The sequence below is a fragment of the Barbus barbus genome (genome assembly GCF_936440315.1).
Source record: "Barbus barbus genome assembly, chromosome: 34".
Classification (NCBI taxonomy): domain Eukaryota; kingdom Metazoa; phylum Chordata; class Actinopteri; order Cypriniformes; family Cyprinidae; genus Barbus; species Barbus barbus.
In genome coordinates, this window is record NC_136762.1 from 974,568 (window position 1) to 992,723 (window position 18,156).

The 18,156-nt window shown below is 35.1% G+C and overlaps 2 protein-coding genes across 2 annotated transcripts in view; one reads left to right on the forward strand and one right to left on the reverse strand.

The window, feature by feature from the left end:
* LOC306854574 (mitochondrial disaggregase-like) overlaps nt 1-16,870 on the reverse strand; it is a 48,117-nt gene extending 31,247 nt beyond the window's left edge. The window contains exons 1-3 of the mRNA XM_079392709.1: nt 16,318-16,870; nt 15,560-15,611; nt 13,692-13,778 (exon numbers count right to left, since the gene is read on the reverse strand). Of these exons, the coding sequence (XP_079248835.1) occupies nt 13,692-13,778; nt 15,560-15,611; nt 16,318-16,708 (530 nt within the window). The 5' untranslated portion in view covers nt 16,709-16,870. The remainder of the gene's footprint in view (nt 1-13,691; nt 13,779-15,559; nt 15,612-16,317) is intronic.
* Nucleotides 1-18,156, forward strand: part of LOC306854576 (transmembrane O-methyltransferase homolog) — a gene marked incomplete at its 5' end in the record, with an annotated part of 605,488 nt that overhangs the window by 134,470 nt on the left and 452,862 nt on the right. The gene's annotated exons all lie outside the window — the stretch shown is intronic.

Genomic DNA, 18,156 nt, shown 5'->3' on the forward strand with positions numbered 1-18,156 from the left:
CTCAACAAGACCAGATGAAACTTCTCAACTATCTAAGCTAATAGATCGTGTAAAAAATGTAAAAGATTGGATGGCCAATAATTTCCTCCTATTAAATTCAGATAAGACAGAGATATTACTTATTGGACCAAAAAACAGTACACAGAATCTCGTGGATTATAATCTACAACTAGACGGATGCACTGTCACGTCCTCTAAAGTCAAAAATCTGGGTGTTATATTAGACAGCAACTTGTCCTTTGAAAATCATATTTCCCATGTTACAAAAACAGCATCTTCCATCTTAGAAACATTGCCAAGCTTCGAAACATGCTCCCTGTTTCTGATGCAGAAAAGCTAGTTCATGCATTCATGACCTCTAGACTGGACTATTGTAATGCACTGCTAGCTGCTTGTCCTGCATCTTCAATAAACAAGCTACAGATAGTCCAAAATGCAGCGGCTAGAGTTCTTACCAGATCAAGAAAATATGATCATATTACCCCAATTTTACAGTCTCTGCACTGGCTACCTATTCAGTTCCGTATCATTTACAAATTATTATTACTTGCCTATAAGGCCCTAAATGGTTTAGCTCCTGCGCACCTAACTTGTCTTCTACCATGCTACAATCCAACCCGCTCCCTAAGGTCGCAAAACTCTGGACTTTTGGTAGTACCTAGGATAGCAAAGTCCACTAAAGGAGGTAGAGCTTTTTCACATTTGGCTCCCAAACTCTGGAATAGCCTTCCTGATAACGTTCGGGGTTCAGACACACTCTCTCTGTTTAAATCTAGATTAAAGACACATCTCTTTAGCCAAGCATTCACATAATGCATCTTATAATCTTGTACTGTAGTTATATCTGATCAAATCTACATTATTATTATTATTCTTTAGCTTGGGTTGAACAAATCATGTTTGCTTAGATGGAACAGCAGCTACGCTAATTATGTCTCTATTTGTTTCTCTGTTGATTAACATCCCGTGGTAATTAGGAATGACAGAAGCTTCAGTCTGGATCCAACCCTTAAATGATCTGAGACGACCGAACACCTGAGAAAAGATGATGCCAACCCCTCAGAGGACCTCAGAGGATGCCAACGCTCAGACAACATACAGAATTAACAAATTTTGCCATAAGTTAAATATATTAAGGTTCTGCAATGTATGAATATATTGTGGAAACTTAAATTCCTGTAGAGCTGCTTTGCAACGATTTGTATCGTAAAAAGCGCTACACAAATAAACTTGAACACACACACACACACAGAGACACACTTTATTTGAATAAGGATTATTCAATATTTAGAAAATTATTGCAGCATATTTTAATAATGATTATCAAATACTTTGAATATTATTGCATCACATTATTTGAGTAATGATTATTTAATTTAATTATTGGGTCACATTATTTAAATGATGAGTATTCAAAATTTTAAAAATTACTGCAAGACAATATTTGATCAATGATTATTCAATATTTAAAAAATTATGGCAGCATATTTTTTGAATAAGTGTTTAACAATGAGCATGAAAACTGATCAATAAACATCCACCCGACATACAGACAGAAACTCTTCACTGTGTAATTGAACAGTTAGTCAGTATTTTGACAGACAAATGGATAATTCCACCTGTGGGCAGGGCAAGTGTGTGGTGGGAGGGGCCAGCGTTGCCATGGAGACACTGCTGGCCCGGAGCGGTCCGGGATTCCAGAACACTTGAGTGAACGGAACACACACTCCCAAAAAGAGTTAGTGCAGCGTCAAAACAAACAGCATTCTGACCACCACACACACACACACACACACACAAGCACAATGCTTAAATCTGGACATCAAGGTACTTTAAATGTGTCTGGATCCACAGAATGCAGCTGATGCTCTGAGCTGCATCATACGTGTGTGTGATGTTCTCAGGGTCAGTATGTTTATCTATGAGATGTGAGTTTAAGGAAAACAGAGCATGTGTGTGAGAGCAAAGAGTAGTGACCCTGAGCAAAGCACAAACTCAAACATATCCGTGTGTGCTGAGACTCCAAAGATCTCAACAGAGCTCAAGAAACCTGCAGATTTCTCTACTAGTCAGATGCATGTCATTATTCCACATGCTATTCTGTATAAACGCATTCATAAACTAAAAATAAAATTCAATTTAATTTATCAAACTAAAGCAAGAGACTCCAGAATGCTGCACACACAATTAAATCAAACAACTCATTTTTAAAGGGGTTATGAACTGAGAAACTAAAATTCCCTTGATATTTTGACAAATAAGAGGTCATTGTACTATAAAAATCATCCTGTAAGTTTCAGAACTCAAAACTTTGTTTTTGGTCTAAAAACAGCTTATATTGAAGGCAGTCTGTCAAAACAGCAACTTGTGGAATGTGGCACTCTGTGATGTCAATAGGGACTTTAAACAACAGCCACTGATGGAACGGCAACAGCATTTAACTGCGACTTAATGAGGTTCTACTGTAACCGTTTACTACGGGAGAACAGCTGGTTTGCCGTAGTCGTTACAACGTGACAATTTAGGTTGGTAAATGTTACGTTTTATGGTATGTACCATTGTAATTGCATCATTATATGATTCTACCATTAGTCTTTTATTCAATCTGTGTTGATATGTTTTAAAATGAAACTGATTTTAACGATTTTTCCATTTGTACAAAGATATGTCTGCTGTTAGTAACAACATCTCAGACTAGAGATGATGTGAAGCAAACAATGTAAGTATTGCCTAAACATCCTTCTCATAATATTTCAATAAATGACTGAATACTGCATTGCACCGTCTTGTTTATGGTTGCTTAGTGATTTTTACGTTCTCGGCAACAGCGGTGTAATAGCTTACTTCTGGTCATCGTAGCCGTTCCATTCGCAGCTGTTGCTTAAAGTGGATAAGCACCGCCTCCGCAGAAGAAGATCGACATCACTGTCTGCTTAGCCCCGCCCACCGATTCTACATCACTGTCTGTTTAGCCCTGCCCACCGATTCTACATTACTGTCTGTTTAGCCCCGCCCACCGATTCTACGTTACTGTCTGCTTAGCCCCGCCCACCGATTCTACATCACTGTCTGTTTAGCCCCGCCCACCGATTCTACATTACTGTCTGTTTAGCCCCGCCCACCGATTCTACATTACTGTCTGTTTAGCCCTGCCCACCGATTCTACATTACTGTCTGTTTAGCCCCGCCCACCGATTCTACATTACTGTCTGTTTAGGCCCGCCCACCTATTCTACATCACTGTCTGTTTAGCCCCGCCCACCGTTTGTTTAGCCCCGCCCACCGATTCTACATCACTGTCTGTTTAGCCCCGCCCACCGATTCGCGAATGTATTGTTTACAAGAGAGGCCAACATGCAGGTCTATGCAGAAACCAGACGCGGTGCAGTGACAAGCTTTAGAAAAACAGTGTTTGCGTTGTAGGGATACGACATCAAAATCTCACGGCACGATAATATCACGATATGAAGTCCATGATACGATATTAATTGCCAAAATTAAAAAAACTAATGAAGAATTGGAAAAGAAAATTACATTTTGAACATTTTAAAGTTAAATTATTCTATCTAGTGCACTTTGAAAGTCAAAATTAAGAGCTCCAACCCATGTTCCTTTACTAAGAAAACTAATCAGAAAAAAGTCACTGAATTGACTTGTAGCTGAACTTTAAAGGGACTCAACCCTCTTTTTATTTGTGATATACTGTCTCAGTCTAAATTACATTCACACTGCTGTTTTAGGAAGACGTTTGTCTGAACGAAGTGTGCGTTTCACTTTGAAACACTCCGACTTGATGAAGAGATTAAGCATATTGTGCTTTCGGTTTTAGTTCGTTTGACAGATACTGTGCCAAAACATAACAGCCAAAAACACAACTTTAAAGACCTTTTATGTTAGAATAAGAAGTTTGAATATATTTTAAAAACTACACTTTTTGCCTAAAAGACCTATCGTTTCATATCATCATGTGACCACGATAATATCCAGACAGTTTTGCTATCGCTATATCACGGTATTGATAATATCATTACATCCCGATTGCATTGTCTTCCTTCTGATCCCAACGTTAGGTAAGAGTGAATGAACTTTATTTTTAGTTCCAGACCACGTCAGTAAGAACTTAGTCTTCACTTCATTTTACCGCAGATTCGTTTACAAACAAAGCACAATTTGACGTGGTATTTTCAGAAAGACTGAAACTAAAAGATGAACACAAGTGTGAGTAACTGTTATTATTATGTGATCACTATTGCTTTGTCTGTTAAACAGTTCGATTGATATGTATTTATACGTTTACTTCCGAGTCTACAATCCACCTCGCCTATTCAAACAGAGCGTTCTGATGATAAAAACACGGCAGAAAATAGCTTATTACTTTGTTTTTTGATGTAAAAACTTGATAACATTATAAGTGGACCTCAGAGAACAGTACAAAATAAAAGTTCATGACCCCTTTAACTCATCTACACAAAGTTGAGCAATTGTTAAATATTTAGAAAATGATTGCTCCACATTATTTGAATGATTGTTCAATATTTAGAAAATTACTGAGTCGCATTTCTTAATAGTCAATAATTAGAAAATTATTATTTGAGTAATGATTAAGATTTTTTTTAGATTATTCAAAATTGTGGCAGCATATATTGTTTGCATAACGATGATTATTAAATATATGACAAATTGTTGCAGCACATTTTTTAAATAACAACTGCTCAATATTAAGATTTTTTTTGCATCACATTATTTGAATAATGAACATGTTTTACAAAGCAGTTTAACATTCATGATTACAACTGTTCTCCATTACCAAAACGGATATTAGAAACGTAAAATAAAAAAAACTCAAGAAAACAAATGTTTGTCGAAAACACGAATGTTAAAAGTTATAACGCTATATCAGAACAGAGTTATTATGTTTAAAACAGTCAGGATTCATTTAAACAAGACATTGCTGCACACAGATGCTCTGTCGCTCAAAACACGAGGAGATCACAGTGAACATACGGACACACACCTGAACCAGTGTTTACAAAACACCTCAGACAGGAGACTTCCTTCTGCTCACACACACACACACACCTGGAGCCGCGTCCAGCTGTCCAGTCCTGTGTCTCTGTATCTGACAGGTGGTACGAGCAAAGGTCAAAGTGCATCTGTGTTCAAGTGCCAGTGAAGATACTTTACCAAACCACACACTGCTCATGACTTTAACTAGTTAAACAATTAGTTACACTAGTTACACAACAAAACTAACTACACTGAATTGGGTATTATCTTTACATATTTAACTAACACATGATTGCAAACATTATATGATATCCGATCAATATTAATCTGGCACAAAACCTTGAGGATCTTAGATACATTTACACTAAAAACAATTAATAAAACCAGAAGACATTCTAAAAGATAGAACTGAATTGAAAACTAACTACACTGATAAGAGCATTATCTTTACATATATTAATAGTCAATCAGTATTTATCATTTTTGACTGAATAATTTTATATTTTGGCTTTGTAGAATTCTTTTCCTTCGATGGAATGGTGCAAAACTTGGTAAAGGTTTTGGCGCTCGCTATGTGAACACACACGCACACACACACACACCACACACACACACACACACAAAAAATCATGGACATTTGAAAAGATTGAATGGTCCTGGACTGATCGCGGCCAAAAATGACTGCAATGGAAATTAATGGGAAGAAAATGTCATCTAGTGGAAGCGTTTGGTACTGCTCTCAAACTAAATCTGACTGAAAGCTCATTTTTTGTGATATCAACCTCAAATTGCATCTAACATACCTGTACATACTGAATTGTCTATTTTGTATATTGTGTTTGTGCTATTTGGCACATTGTCCATTTTTGTATATTTGTACATTATTATTATTTTTTTATTATTATCTGTGTCCTGTCCTGTTGCTGTCATTCTGTCGCACTGTGGAGCTACTGTCACTAAATAATAGCTGGCAATAAAGCTCATTCTGATTCTGAAATTTGGAACATAACTTGTTTAGATTTATGGATTTGATTTTCTCTTTGTATTAGAGTAAAACAAATATATACTATATACATACACACACACACATACACACACACACACACATATATATATATAATATTTCATATACAAATTAAAAAGGTATTTTTTTGGATTTTATATAATAATTTAAAGAAATTACATTCAAAAAGTGGTTAACAGGTAATAAATGGATTATAACTAATGCATAATTATAATTTATAATGCTAAGTCCACTAAAAATATCAAATTAAAAAAATTATCAACATTCTACATTCATTTCATTAAAATAATAAAAATGTGAATTATCTTTAAATGTCTTACTATCAGATAATATTTATTTTTACAATCCAATCAGTATTTATTTGAGACAAAACTCAACTTAAATGGATAAATTTACACAAAAAAATTAATAAAAACAAAACACTTAAATTTAATGAACTAAATTAAAGACAACGAACATTAAATTTCTTAAATATTTAACTCATCAATAACAAAGCTGATATTTTTGCAATTCCAGTCCAATCCCAATTTATTTGTCTTGCACAAAACAATGAGGATCTTATTTAGAATTCAACTCCAACAGACAAATGCATAATAAATCATTAATAAACAGAAGATTGCAAGATGCTTTAGTAAAAATGATTCTGTAAAAAGTTTTTTTTTTTTTTACAGAAGATGCTGTAGAGTGAGGCAAATTAATGACCATTTTTAACAGCTTAATTAACGTTAACTAACATAACAGCGGCGAAATCTCTTTGCATTATTAAAATATGCTGAACCTCATGCAATGGCATGAATGGATGTTAAAGCCTTGATATGAGGAGTTCCCATCCACTCCAGAATAATCCCAGCCCTAAACGAGTGCTAATCCCCCTCTCCAGAGCCCTTTCACCTCGCTCCCTCACTTCTGCGCTCTTTATTCTTGACTGAGGCCTTGTGTCGCTCGATCGGAACGGTCAACAAGGGCTGCTCTTCATGGCGGGTCATTGTCCACGTGAATGGACAGATCTGGGTGGTGGCCGTCGCTGGGTTAAGAGTGCAAACAGTCTCACACAAATCAAAGCTTAGCAAACATCTCCGTCTAAAGCACATCCTTCTGGCTTTCAAAAGAGCAACAGTCGCAGACTTTGATCACGCTATCGGAGCGTTTGTCCCGCCATGACACTCAACAAAACCACCGAAAAATACAGCAACAAACCCCACAACACCCAAGACATCTCTGACAAAGTGATGGGATCGGCTACAAGATTCATGTGCAGTTCAGAAATTACCTGAATTTTAGGATTTGGGGTTTTATGTGCACATAAAATGGGCTCCAAAAATCAGAAACTAAGTTTTATCTTAACCCTCTTCATGCATTCATAACCTGTAGACTATTTTCGCATTCTGGGTCAGTCTGGACCCAAAGAGTCATTATTAAGTCTTAACTTAATATTTTTAAACTAAAACCATATAGTATCTCATCAGCACCTTCTCAAAAATGTTGTTAATATTTAAAACTAAAGTTATGTTATTATTGCACTTACCCTTTTTTAAAATAAAAAGAGAGCATTTTTGATATTATAAATAACACATGAATATCACCAAAAAACAAACAAAAAAACTATGATGCAAAATACATATATATTTTTTTCAATATTGATGGGAAATGTTATTTAAATATATCATTGTATGAAATTTAAAATGACATATAATCTGAGAATTAATCCGATTGGAGTGAAATGGAAATTATTTAAATTCCTTTGAATTTATAACTCACAATAGTTCAAATTTATGTCCAAAATTTACAAAACATTAAGTCCAAATTTATGAAACCTACATATTTATTCTTAACAAGCATAAATATTACTCTGAAATGTTTTTAAACTAAAATAATTTTTTTTTTACTTTCAGATGAAAAAAGTGATACATTTTTTCACATTGCAATGGTTCGTCAACAGAGGACCATATTCATTTTCATCAAAAAATAAAATCAGTCCAAAAAGTCTGTGAGATATGATGAATAGGCTAAATATATTTTACAAAAGTTTTTGACATCAATAACTTCATAGAAATTTGATAAAAGTATTTTTGACATTAATGTACTCCATACATACTTGGGTCCAAAATGACCCAAAAACGAAACACTGGTTTGAAGATCACTTAAATAGTACTGCAGTTTGACGAATGAATAATGAAAAAAAGTTTAATATTTAAAAAAACATTTTATGTTATAAAATATATAGTTGAACTATACAGGATGCTGCACTGGAAAGGACATTGATGATTTGAATCCGGTACAGAAATGACACACTAAACTCAGCAGTAATGAACAGAGCTTAATTTGTTGATGTACTGGTGTAGTCTTCATCACTGAACTAAACCAGATCTCAACTGGAGTTTGACATTTGACTAGGAGTGAAAAGCCTGAGTCAAAAAGACACTCAGAAATACACTGAAAGAGATTGGCTGACTTTGAATGTCATCTACATAACTCACGAAACAGACAATATAGTTTGTCTGTATTGCCTGATTTATCTCAACTGCTCTGTGTACCCATAAATACGCATGAACTAGACGAAATGACAAGCAACATGGGCACTATCTTCTCTAATACATTAGAAGCTGTTGCCCCCCTCAAATTGAAAAAGGTTAGAGAAAAACGTACTGCGCCATGGTACAACAGTTATACCCATTCTCTCAAGAAGGAAACTCGTAATATTGAGCGCAAATGGAGAAAAACTAAATTAGAAGTTTTTAGAATTGCGTGGAGAAACAGTATGTCCAGCTACAGACAGGCTCTAAAAGCTGCCAGGGCAGAGCATATCCACAAACTCATAGATAATAACCAAAACAATCCAAGGTTCTTATTTAGCACAGTGGCTAGATTAACAAATAAACAGACACCGCCCGATCTAAATATTCCCTCACGGTTTAATAGTAATGACTTTATGAATTTCTTTACTGATAAAATAGATAACATCAGAAATACAATATCAAATGTAGATTCTACTGCGTCTAGTATTTCAGCTTCATTCATCGCACCCAAAGAAAAACTGCAGTGCTTTACAACTATAGGACAGGAAGAGCTAAATAAACTTATCAGTGCATCTAAACCAACAACATGTTTATTAGATCCTGTACCCACTAAACTACTGAAAGAGTTGTTACCTGTAGCAGAAGAACCGCTTCTCAATATTATTAACTCATCGTTATCTTTAGGTCACGTCCCAAAACCATTCAAGCTGGCGGCTATTAAGCCTCTTATTAAGAAACCACAACTAGATTCTAATGAACTGGCAAATTACAGACCCATTTCAAATCTTCCGTTTATGTCTAAAATCTTAGAAAAAGTTGTGTCTGCTCAATTGTGCTCCTTCTTGAAAAAACATGATCTCTATGAAGAATTTCAGTCAGGTTTCAGGCCTCACCATAGCACAGAAACTGCACTTGTTAAAATTACAAATGACTTGCTTCTTGCTTCAGACCAAGGCTGCATCTCATTGCTAGTATTACTTGATCTTAGTGCTGCGTTCGACACTATAGACCATGACATACTCATAGATCGATTACAAAACTATACTGGTATTCAAGGACAGGCTTTAAGATGGTTTAGATCCTTCCTGTCCGATCGCTACCACTTTGTTCATTTAAATGGCGAGTCATCTCAATTATCACCAGTAAAGTATGGAGTACCACAAGGATCTGTCCTAGGTCCTCTGCTATTTTCAATATACATTTTGCCTCTTGGTAATATTATTAGAAAATACGGGATTAGTTTTCATTGTTATGCTGATGATACTCAACTATATATCTCAACAAGACCAGATGAAGCTTCTAAACTAAGCTAATAGATTGTGTTAAAAATGTAAAAGATTGGAATGACAGAAGCTTCAGTCTGGATCCAACCCTTAAATGATCTGAGATGACCGAACACCTGAGAAGAGATAATGCCAACCCCTCAGAGGATGCCAAAGCTCAGACAACATACAGAATTACCTAATTTTGCCATAAGTTAAATATATTAAGGTTCTGCAATATATAAATATATTGTGGAAACTTAAATTCCTGTAGAGCTGCTTTGCAATGATTTGTATCGTAAAAAGCACTATACAAATAAACGAACTTGAATTGAAAATATTTCATTTTCTCTCTGCCATGCAAACAAAACGACAATAAACCTGCTTTGACTTTGACTTACTAGCAAGTATCTCAGTCAAAAAAAACTACAAGTATTCAAAATAAACCTGTGTGAATCTTGGAAATGACATAAAACCAGCCAAAAACATTGCGGTTTGTGATTTTGAGAAAGGTCCTGCCAGTTCTTAAAGCAGATTTAGGACCCTATGAATTCTGTGATGTGGAAAAAACACAATAGAATTCAGTCATAAAAATGGGATTTATTGAAGAAGGCAAAATGCCACAGAATTTGGCAAATTTTGGATGAATAAATCAAATAAATGTTTGGTTTAACTTAAAGAAATTGTGACAGAAATATTATTATTGTACAGAAGAATGTATTTCTCAAAGCAATGATAATCATCAAAAAATTATAACTTTTTTTTAAGGAATAATCAATTTTTCAATAAATCAATAATTTTAATAAAATAAATGTGCATTGATTCATAAATAAATTATTATCATTTAAACCATTAAAATTAAATCCAGAAATATTAAAATGAGAAGAAAAGCGGAATTTGGAGGATAAAACGTATTTCATATTGCCTTAAAAATGTTTTTTTTTTTAAGTTTCATGATTTCAGTTAATTAAATTTCATGCTTTTTGATTACTAACATTTAATGATCCATTAAAAAGGAATCCTGAAAAAAAAAAGTTAAAATGGAAAAAACAGAATTAAAACAGAATAAAACAGAATGTAGAGAAAATGAATGATTGAATAAATAAATAAAATAGCCCTCATATGGCTCTCAATTTGGTAAAAATAAATAAAACCGATTTCATAGGGCACTACACATTCGAACTTGCCTTCTGAGACTTAAAACCTACATTTAGAACCAGACCAAACAACTAAACCACATCTTTACCGACATCTACACGTACTGTGATGTGCTCATCAATCCATCAAATACACAGACTGAGCATCACAAACATGTGAGAGATGAAGGTCGTTTATGCATCACAGTCAGCGCTGAAATATGAGCCCGTGTGGGCGGAGCCTCGCTCCCCCTGCAGCTCTGATTGGCCACCAGGGGCTTTGAATGACAGGAAGACACAGGACTATGAGTTATGCCACTCATAACAGAGAGAGAGAGAGACACACACACACACACACACAGAGTGAGGCATCTGTGATAAATGATAATATTTTCAATAGAGACACTGATAGAAACACCATTAATCAATTTCCAGTGAGTGAAAGAGTGACGGTTTCAACAGTTTAGGCGTCTGTTTTTATCAAAATCACTTGAAAAGAGACGTGATGTATTATCTCACACACACACACACACACACACACACACACACACACACACACACACACACACACACACTACACACACACACACACACACACACGGAACACTATCACTGCAGTGAATGTTCTGGATTCACGAATATCTGGATGAACTACTGCATTTACATTTGATGCAGAGATTTTAATATTACCTTCTGTTTGAGTAATTATTGTATCAGACTGACAAATGTTGTAAAAATGTAATTGAAAAGAAGCATAACCATATTTATTTGAGGCAATAACTGGATGCCACTCACTGAATTTAACAAGCAATGTTTCGACATCATGTGACAATAATATAACGTTAGCTAATTTAGTTAATGTTAACAAATGAAAACTTGTGAACAAATGATACTTTGAGTTAACAAAATTATATTTTACAAAGAAAATAAAGCCTTTTTTGCATTGTGACATTACTTTCAAGACTAATATATATACACACACACACACACAAACACAAATATTATTAATATATTATAGAATATATTATTTGTATTATAAAATATTTACACATTGTAGCAATATTTGTTATACTGTCTTTATGCTGACTTAAAAAAATATTATAGTATTTTTATTGTTTATTAATGAGAATAATTGAGAATTCCAATCATATAAAAACCAAACTCCTTAATATCTGTACATATTATAGAATTATCTGCTTTATTATATATATATATATATATTTTTTTTTTTAAAGTTAAAATTCCATAAAAAAAAAAAAAAAAAAAAGAGCAGCCAGTACTCTCCTTTCGTGGGGGTGTGTGTGTGTGTGTGTGTGTGTGTTGACACAGTGAAATGAGTCCTGTTTCAAACGAGGGGTGACACTGACTCCAGAAATTGGATTTGGTGACCTCCTCCTTCTTTCTCCTTCTGTCTCTCCTCCGTCTGTGTGTGTTTGTTAAATGAGCTTTAATTCAATTAAATGAAAGGTTCTGTGGGCCTCTGACACACAAGCTCTGCCACGGCATTCTGGGTAAAGAGTTCGCGCGCACACACACACACACACACACAGACACAGTCTGCTATACGTGTGTTTACAGCAGCAGCTAATGAAGCAGTAATTAAGAGCTCAGAGTGATCAGGACTGAGACAAACATTTGTACACACACACACGCAGATACACACAGACACACACACACACACACATGCAGATACACACAGACACACACACAGACACACATGCAGATACACACAGACACACACACAGACACACACACAGACACAGACACACGTGTACTAGTAACAGTAAAGTCCAGTAACAACTACATACACACTACTGTTCACAAGCCTAGTAAGATATTTCCAAAGAAATTAACACTTATTCATCAGGACGCATTAAATTGATCAAAAGTGTCAGTAAAGTCATTTATAATGTTACAAAATATTTCTATTTCCAATTAATGCTGTTCTTTTTAACTTTCTATTCATCTGTGAATCCTGAAAAATAAAAATGTATCACAGTTTCCACAAAAATATAACTGTTTTCAACATAATAATAATAATAATAATAAATGTTTGTTGATCAGTAAATCAGTATATTATTATGATTTCTGAAGATCATGTGACACTGAAGACTGGAGTAATGATGCTGGAAATACAGCTGCAGATCACAGAAATACATTACAGTTTAACACATATTCACATAGAAAACAGCTGTTTTAAATTATAATAATATTTCACTGTTTTTACTGGATTTTTGATCAAATAAATGCAGCTTCGGTGAGCAGAAGAGACTTCTTTCAGAAACATTTAAAACACTTGTGAACAATTGTGTGCGAAGTAAACAAATGCACTAAAATGTGGTTTATTTGTAATTCTGTGATTTGGTCTGACTGGTCAGAGGAGGTACAACAACATTCAGCCGTCGACACATGACAGGAAGATAAAAACAAGACAGACGAAAGAGTAACTGAACAAGTGTCTGGAGACACATCTCTATATGTTTTAGAAAAGATTTGTTTGTTAGTTAATAAAATGTGATGATTTGATGTGATTGAGTACAAACAGTATGTTTTACAAACAGAAGGAGTGGTTTAACTGCACTATACTGATCTCAGTGGGTTTGTTTTAGTAAAGAAACATCACAGATGTGTATCTCCAACACACACACACACACACACTAAGACACAGACACTCAAACACAAAGACACAGACTCACACTCAGACACACACACACACACTAAGACACACAGACTCACACACACTCACTTGTGCTGTCTATTCATAGCAGCCACCATGAGAGGCGTCCAGCCCAAACGGTGTCGAGTGTTCGGATTGGCTCCCTGCGCCAACAACCTAAAACACAAAGAGAGAGTTAGTTAGTGAACGACTGAAGAAAGACTGGCCCTGAGGCCGTGTGTGTGTGTGTGTGTGTGAGCAAGAGAGAGAGTGTGTGTGTGTGTGTGTGTGAGCGAGAGAGAGCGTGTGTGTGAGAGAGAGTGTATGTGTGTGTGTGTGTGTGTATGTGTGTGTGAGAGAGAGAGAGAGAGAGAGAGAGAGAGAGAGTGTGTGTGTGTGTGTGTGTGTGTGTGAGTTTGTGTGTGTGAGTGAGAGTGTGAGTGAGAGAGAGAGTGTATGTGTTTACAGTCAACAGTGAGCTGCGACACTTACTCGTCCTCACCAGACTGACCTCTAACTTAAAACACTTAACACATCTGGTGTCTGTCTCTCTCTCTCTCTCTCTCACACACACACACACACACACACACACACACACACACACAGAGCCATCTGCCTTTCAGGGCCCAAACGGCAGAAACCCAAAACACTCTCACACACACTTGACTGCTTATTCAGTTTCTGACAGATGTCTAGACGCTCAACACACACCTGCAAACCTATAATCTGCTCTCAGTGACACTAAAGCAACCCTGCGGCTCAGTGAAGAACATCTCTCTGCTCCAGAGAGATGCTGATTATGCTGATTAATCAAATGCTGATTATGTCTAGAGTTTGTTTTACTCTCATCCCAGACACAGATTTTCAATGTCAAATTAACATTTTTAAAACTGCAACAACTGAGTAAAATAAACAAAACATTTCAATGTTTATTATGCAATCAATCAACAAAAAATTACCCTCACACACCTGTAGGTGATCGATAGGTGCGTAGAAAAAATGACCAAAATCAGGCCAAACATCAAAGTCATATCAATATATTACAAGAAAACAATGAACCATAGTAATACAATAGATGGTCATGCTCCTTTTATTGTCTCTCAAACTTGTTTTCATGTGTTGATGAAAAAAAAATATTTACCTTACACAATAACTGGGTTATTAATATCCGTCTGTGTAAAACAAACACAATCACTGTCGCCCCCTAGCAGACACACAGCAGCACTGCATGGACATGAGCAGAAACACATTTTAAACTGGCATCATATTTATTACTGGATTTATTTTACCAAAGAGTGCCATGAAGTCATTTAAACAGGGGTTTTCAAGGGAGTGGAAAAGTTTAGAGATTTTTTTTTTTTTTAAATAAGATTAAAATAGTTAAATAAATTAAATAACTTATTATGAATAAAATTACATTAAAATAAACACATACATAAATTACAATCAATAAATAAACATAAATAATTAAACATTAGATTAAATTAAATACACCAATACATTACTTTAAAATAAATTGATAATTAAAATAATATAAAAATAGACTAAAATAAATAAAAATGAAATCAAAATTAATAAGATTAAAATAAATAAATAAATACTGAAAAATAGGATAAAATTAAATAAACAAAACAAACAGGACAGGACAGTACTAGTGAGAAGGGAAAATGTAATAATATAACTAAATATTTTCCTAATAATATTTTAGACCTATTTATATTATACATTTTTCACAGTATAAATTGGGTCTTTATACCAAAAACTATATAGATAGTCTTTTAAATTTTAGGATGGGCGTCTCTTGCATGAGAATACATGCCAAAAAAACATGGAATAATTTAAATAATTGTGCTTAAGATTTTTTGTAACATTATACATGTATTTATTGTCATTTTTGATCAATTTAATGTGTATTGTTAAGAGATTTCAGAGGCAGACTGATATGTTTAGCATCTCACCTGATCACCTCCTCGGTGTTACTGGACCTGGCAGCATCTAGAAGAGCTTCAGCTGAAAACAGGAACAACTATTAGAACAGGATCTAAGAAACTGTGAATATTATTCAATATTTTATAGTCTTCTGTCTGAATGGAGCCTTTTCACAAGACTGTGATGACGCTTTTTTTTATTTATGTACATTTGTAACACTATACTTCATATTATATCACCTTTGCATCAAATTACAAAAAAACTAGTTAATTAGGTAACTCTTTGGTTTCTGTTGTTGCTCGGCAACCACTTTGTTGCAATCACAAGCGTTTCTGAGGAACTACATTGTTTGGCGGATGAATAACGTTTTTATTAATATCATTACATTTTATTTGCTTAGTTTTATTTTGTGAAACCTTGCTAGGTTTATGGAATAACCGTTTTATAAAAGTAATAATCCCCATGAAGCTGTGTTTATATTTCTTAGCCTGAGGCGGATTCATATCACTTTTAGTGTGAAAGGGCTTTATATTTGTAAAAAAAATAACTTTTTATATTAAAAACAAACAAGCAAGCCCTGCCCAGATTGAAAAAGTAACTTAAAAGTAACGTAACGCATTACTTTCCACAAAAAGTAACTAAGTAACGGAATTAGCTACGTTTTTTATGGAGTAACGCAATGCGTTACTTTTATAAGTAACTTTCCCCAACACTGCACATATGTGAATTTTATTATTATAGCTCTGTCCGTTCTGTGTGAATAGAGCGTGTTTGGAGTGTTTAGGACCTTTATCATCGCTGTCTTTCTTCAAGCAGAAGGCGAGCGCCGCGGCGGAGATGACGCCCGCGACGCCAGCAGCAGCAGCGGACTCTGAGCGGCTGTGGTGTCCGCCTCCGGAGCGCCCCGCGGCGGTCAGACTCGCCCAGCTGCTCCGCCGGTTCTCCAGACTCACGCGCCACCTGCTGGCCAGATGATGGTACTGCATGCGCGACTCCTCGCTCGCGACGCTCTTCCTGGACGCTCGCGATCCGCTGAGCACCGGGCTCCGGTTCGATTCGAGCTCGGAGAGGTTTCGGAAGCGCGCGGCCTCGCCGTGGCCGGTCTGCAGCGCGCGGTGCGGCGACAGACTGCGCGACCTTCGCATCAGGACGCGCGCCGGTACCGACGACAGGAACATCGCGACCGTAACAACAACGGGTTCCGTTAACAGAGAAAGACGGCGTGTTAAGAGTTCGCGTTCCTGTGATCTCACCGACAGCAGGTTTATGGTTTTAATGTCAGCAGGTGAATCAGAGCTCGAGAGCAGAAACGTGTGTCCGGTGAACGAAAAACATCCGTGATGCGCGCGGAATCATGGGAAATGTTGTTTAATAACGTCACCACCGCCGCGCATACACGCAGAAAGGTTTATTTGATTATTTGTTTTTTTTGTTGTATTTTATTAACATTATTATTATTTTTCATTTTGTTTCATAATTTTTTATTTTATTTTGTTGTAGTCTGTTTTGTTCTGATTATTTGAAAGTTGTAATGGTAATACAATTTTTGGACATGCATATACATATTATATATATATTTAAAAACATATAATATATATATATATTTAACGTAATTAATTATCTTTAACCCATAGAAAATTTTTGTTATTTTGAATGTGATTTTTTTTTTTTTACATTATAAAAGTGGTTACTGTTTATTAATTATTTTATTTATTTATTTTTAAGTTGTAGTGGTAAAACAATTTTGGACATTCACAATAATGTGAAAAAAAAACACTTTTCTTGCAAATGAACCAGTATTTTTTTAATATATATATTTCTTTCTAAATGATTCAACGTTGATTGACGATAGATTGATTTTTCAGCTTGAGCTCAAGTTTTGATATTAAATTGCAATATTGTTTTACAAGTAAAGCCTACATTTTATTATATATCACGATGCATGGCCCCTGCATGAGAATGAGACCCCTGCATATTTCGTGGTTTGAAAATATCGAAAAGCCTGATTTAAAGCATGAAAACATGGAGTAATTAAAATTATTTTGAATTTGAATTTTCTGTGACATTATAGATGTTCAGTGCCATTTTAGTTATTTATAACATTTAAGGGTAATACATTTTTGGACATGCATATGTATACAATAATATAGACATTTTGCAAATCAACCACAGTTTTACATTTTTTTCCCAACTGGATCAAGATGAGAGACGAAAGATACATTTTTCTGCTTCAGCTTAGAGTTTGATAATAATATTGTATTAATATATTATTATTAAATCACTAGTATTAGGCGCATATATTATTATATATTATGAGCATATGACGCTCGTGACCTGCAGGTGGCGCCTAAACTCACAAAATACATGAGCAACACTTTCTCTCTCAGTCATCAGCCAACAGATGAACAAAAGCAGAATATTAATGCAAATATGAATATTAGGCTTGGATGCTACTTCATTGTCTTAAGGTTCAGCTGAAGTCCATCACTGGACGTTTATTCTGACTTATAAAACACAAGATGTTTTATTCTTCATCACTAACAGAATGATTATAGTGCGAAGGCTTAAGAACTTCTGAACTTCTTCTGATCACAGTCAGCTGAAAACCTTTAACAGAATTACATCA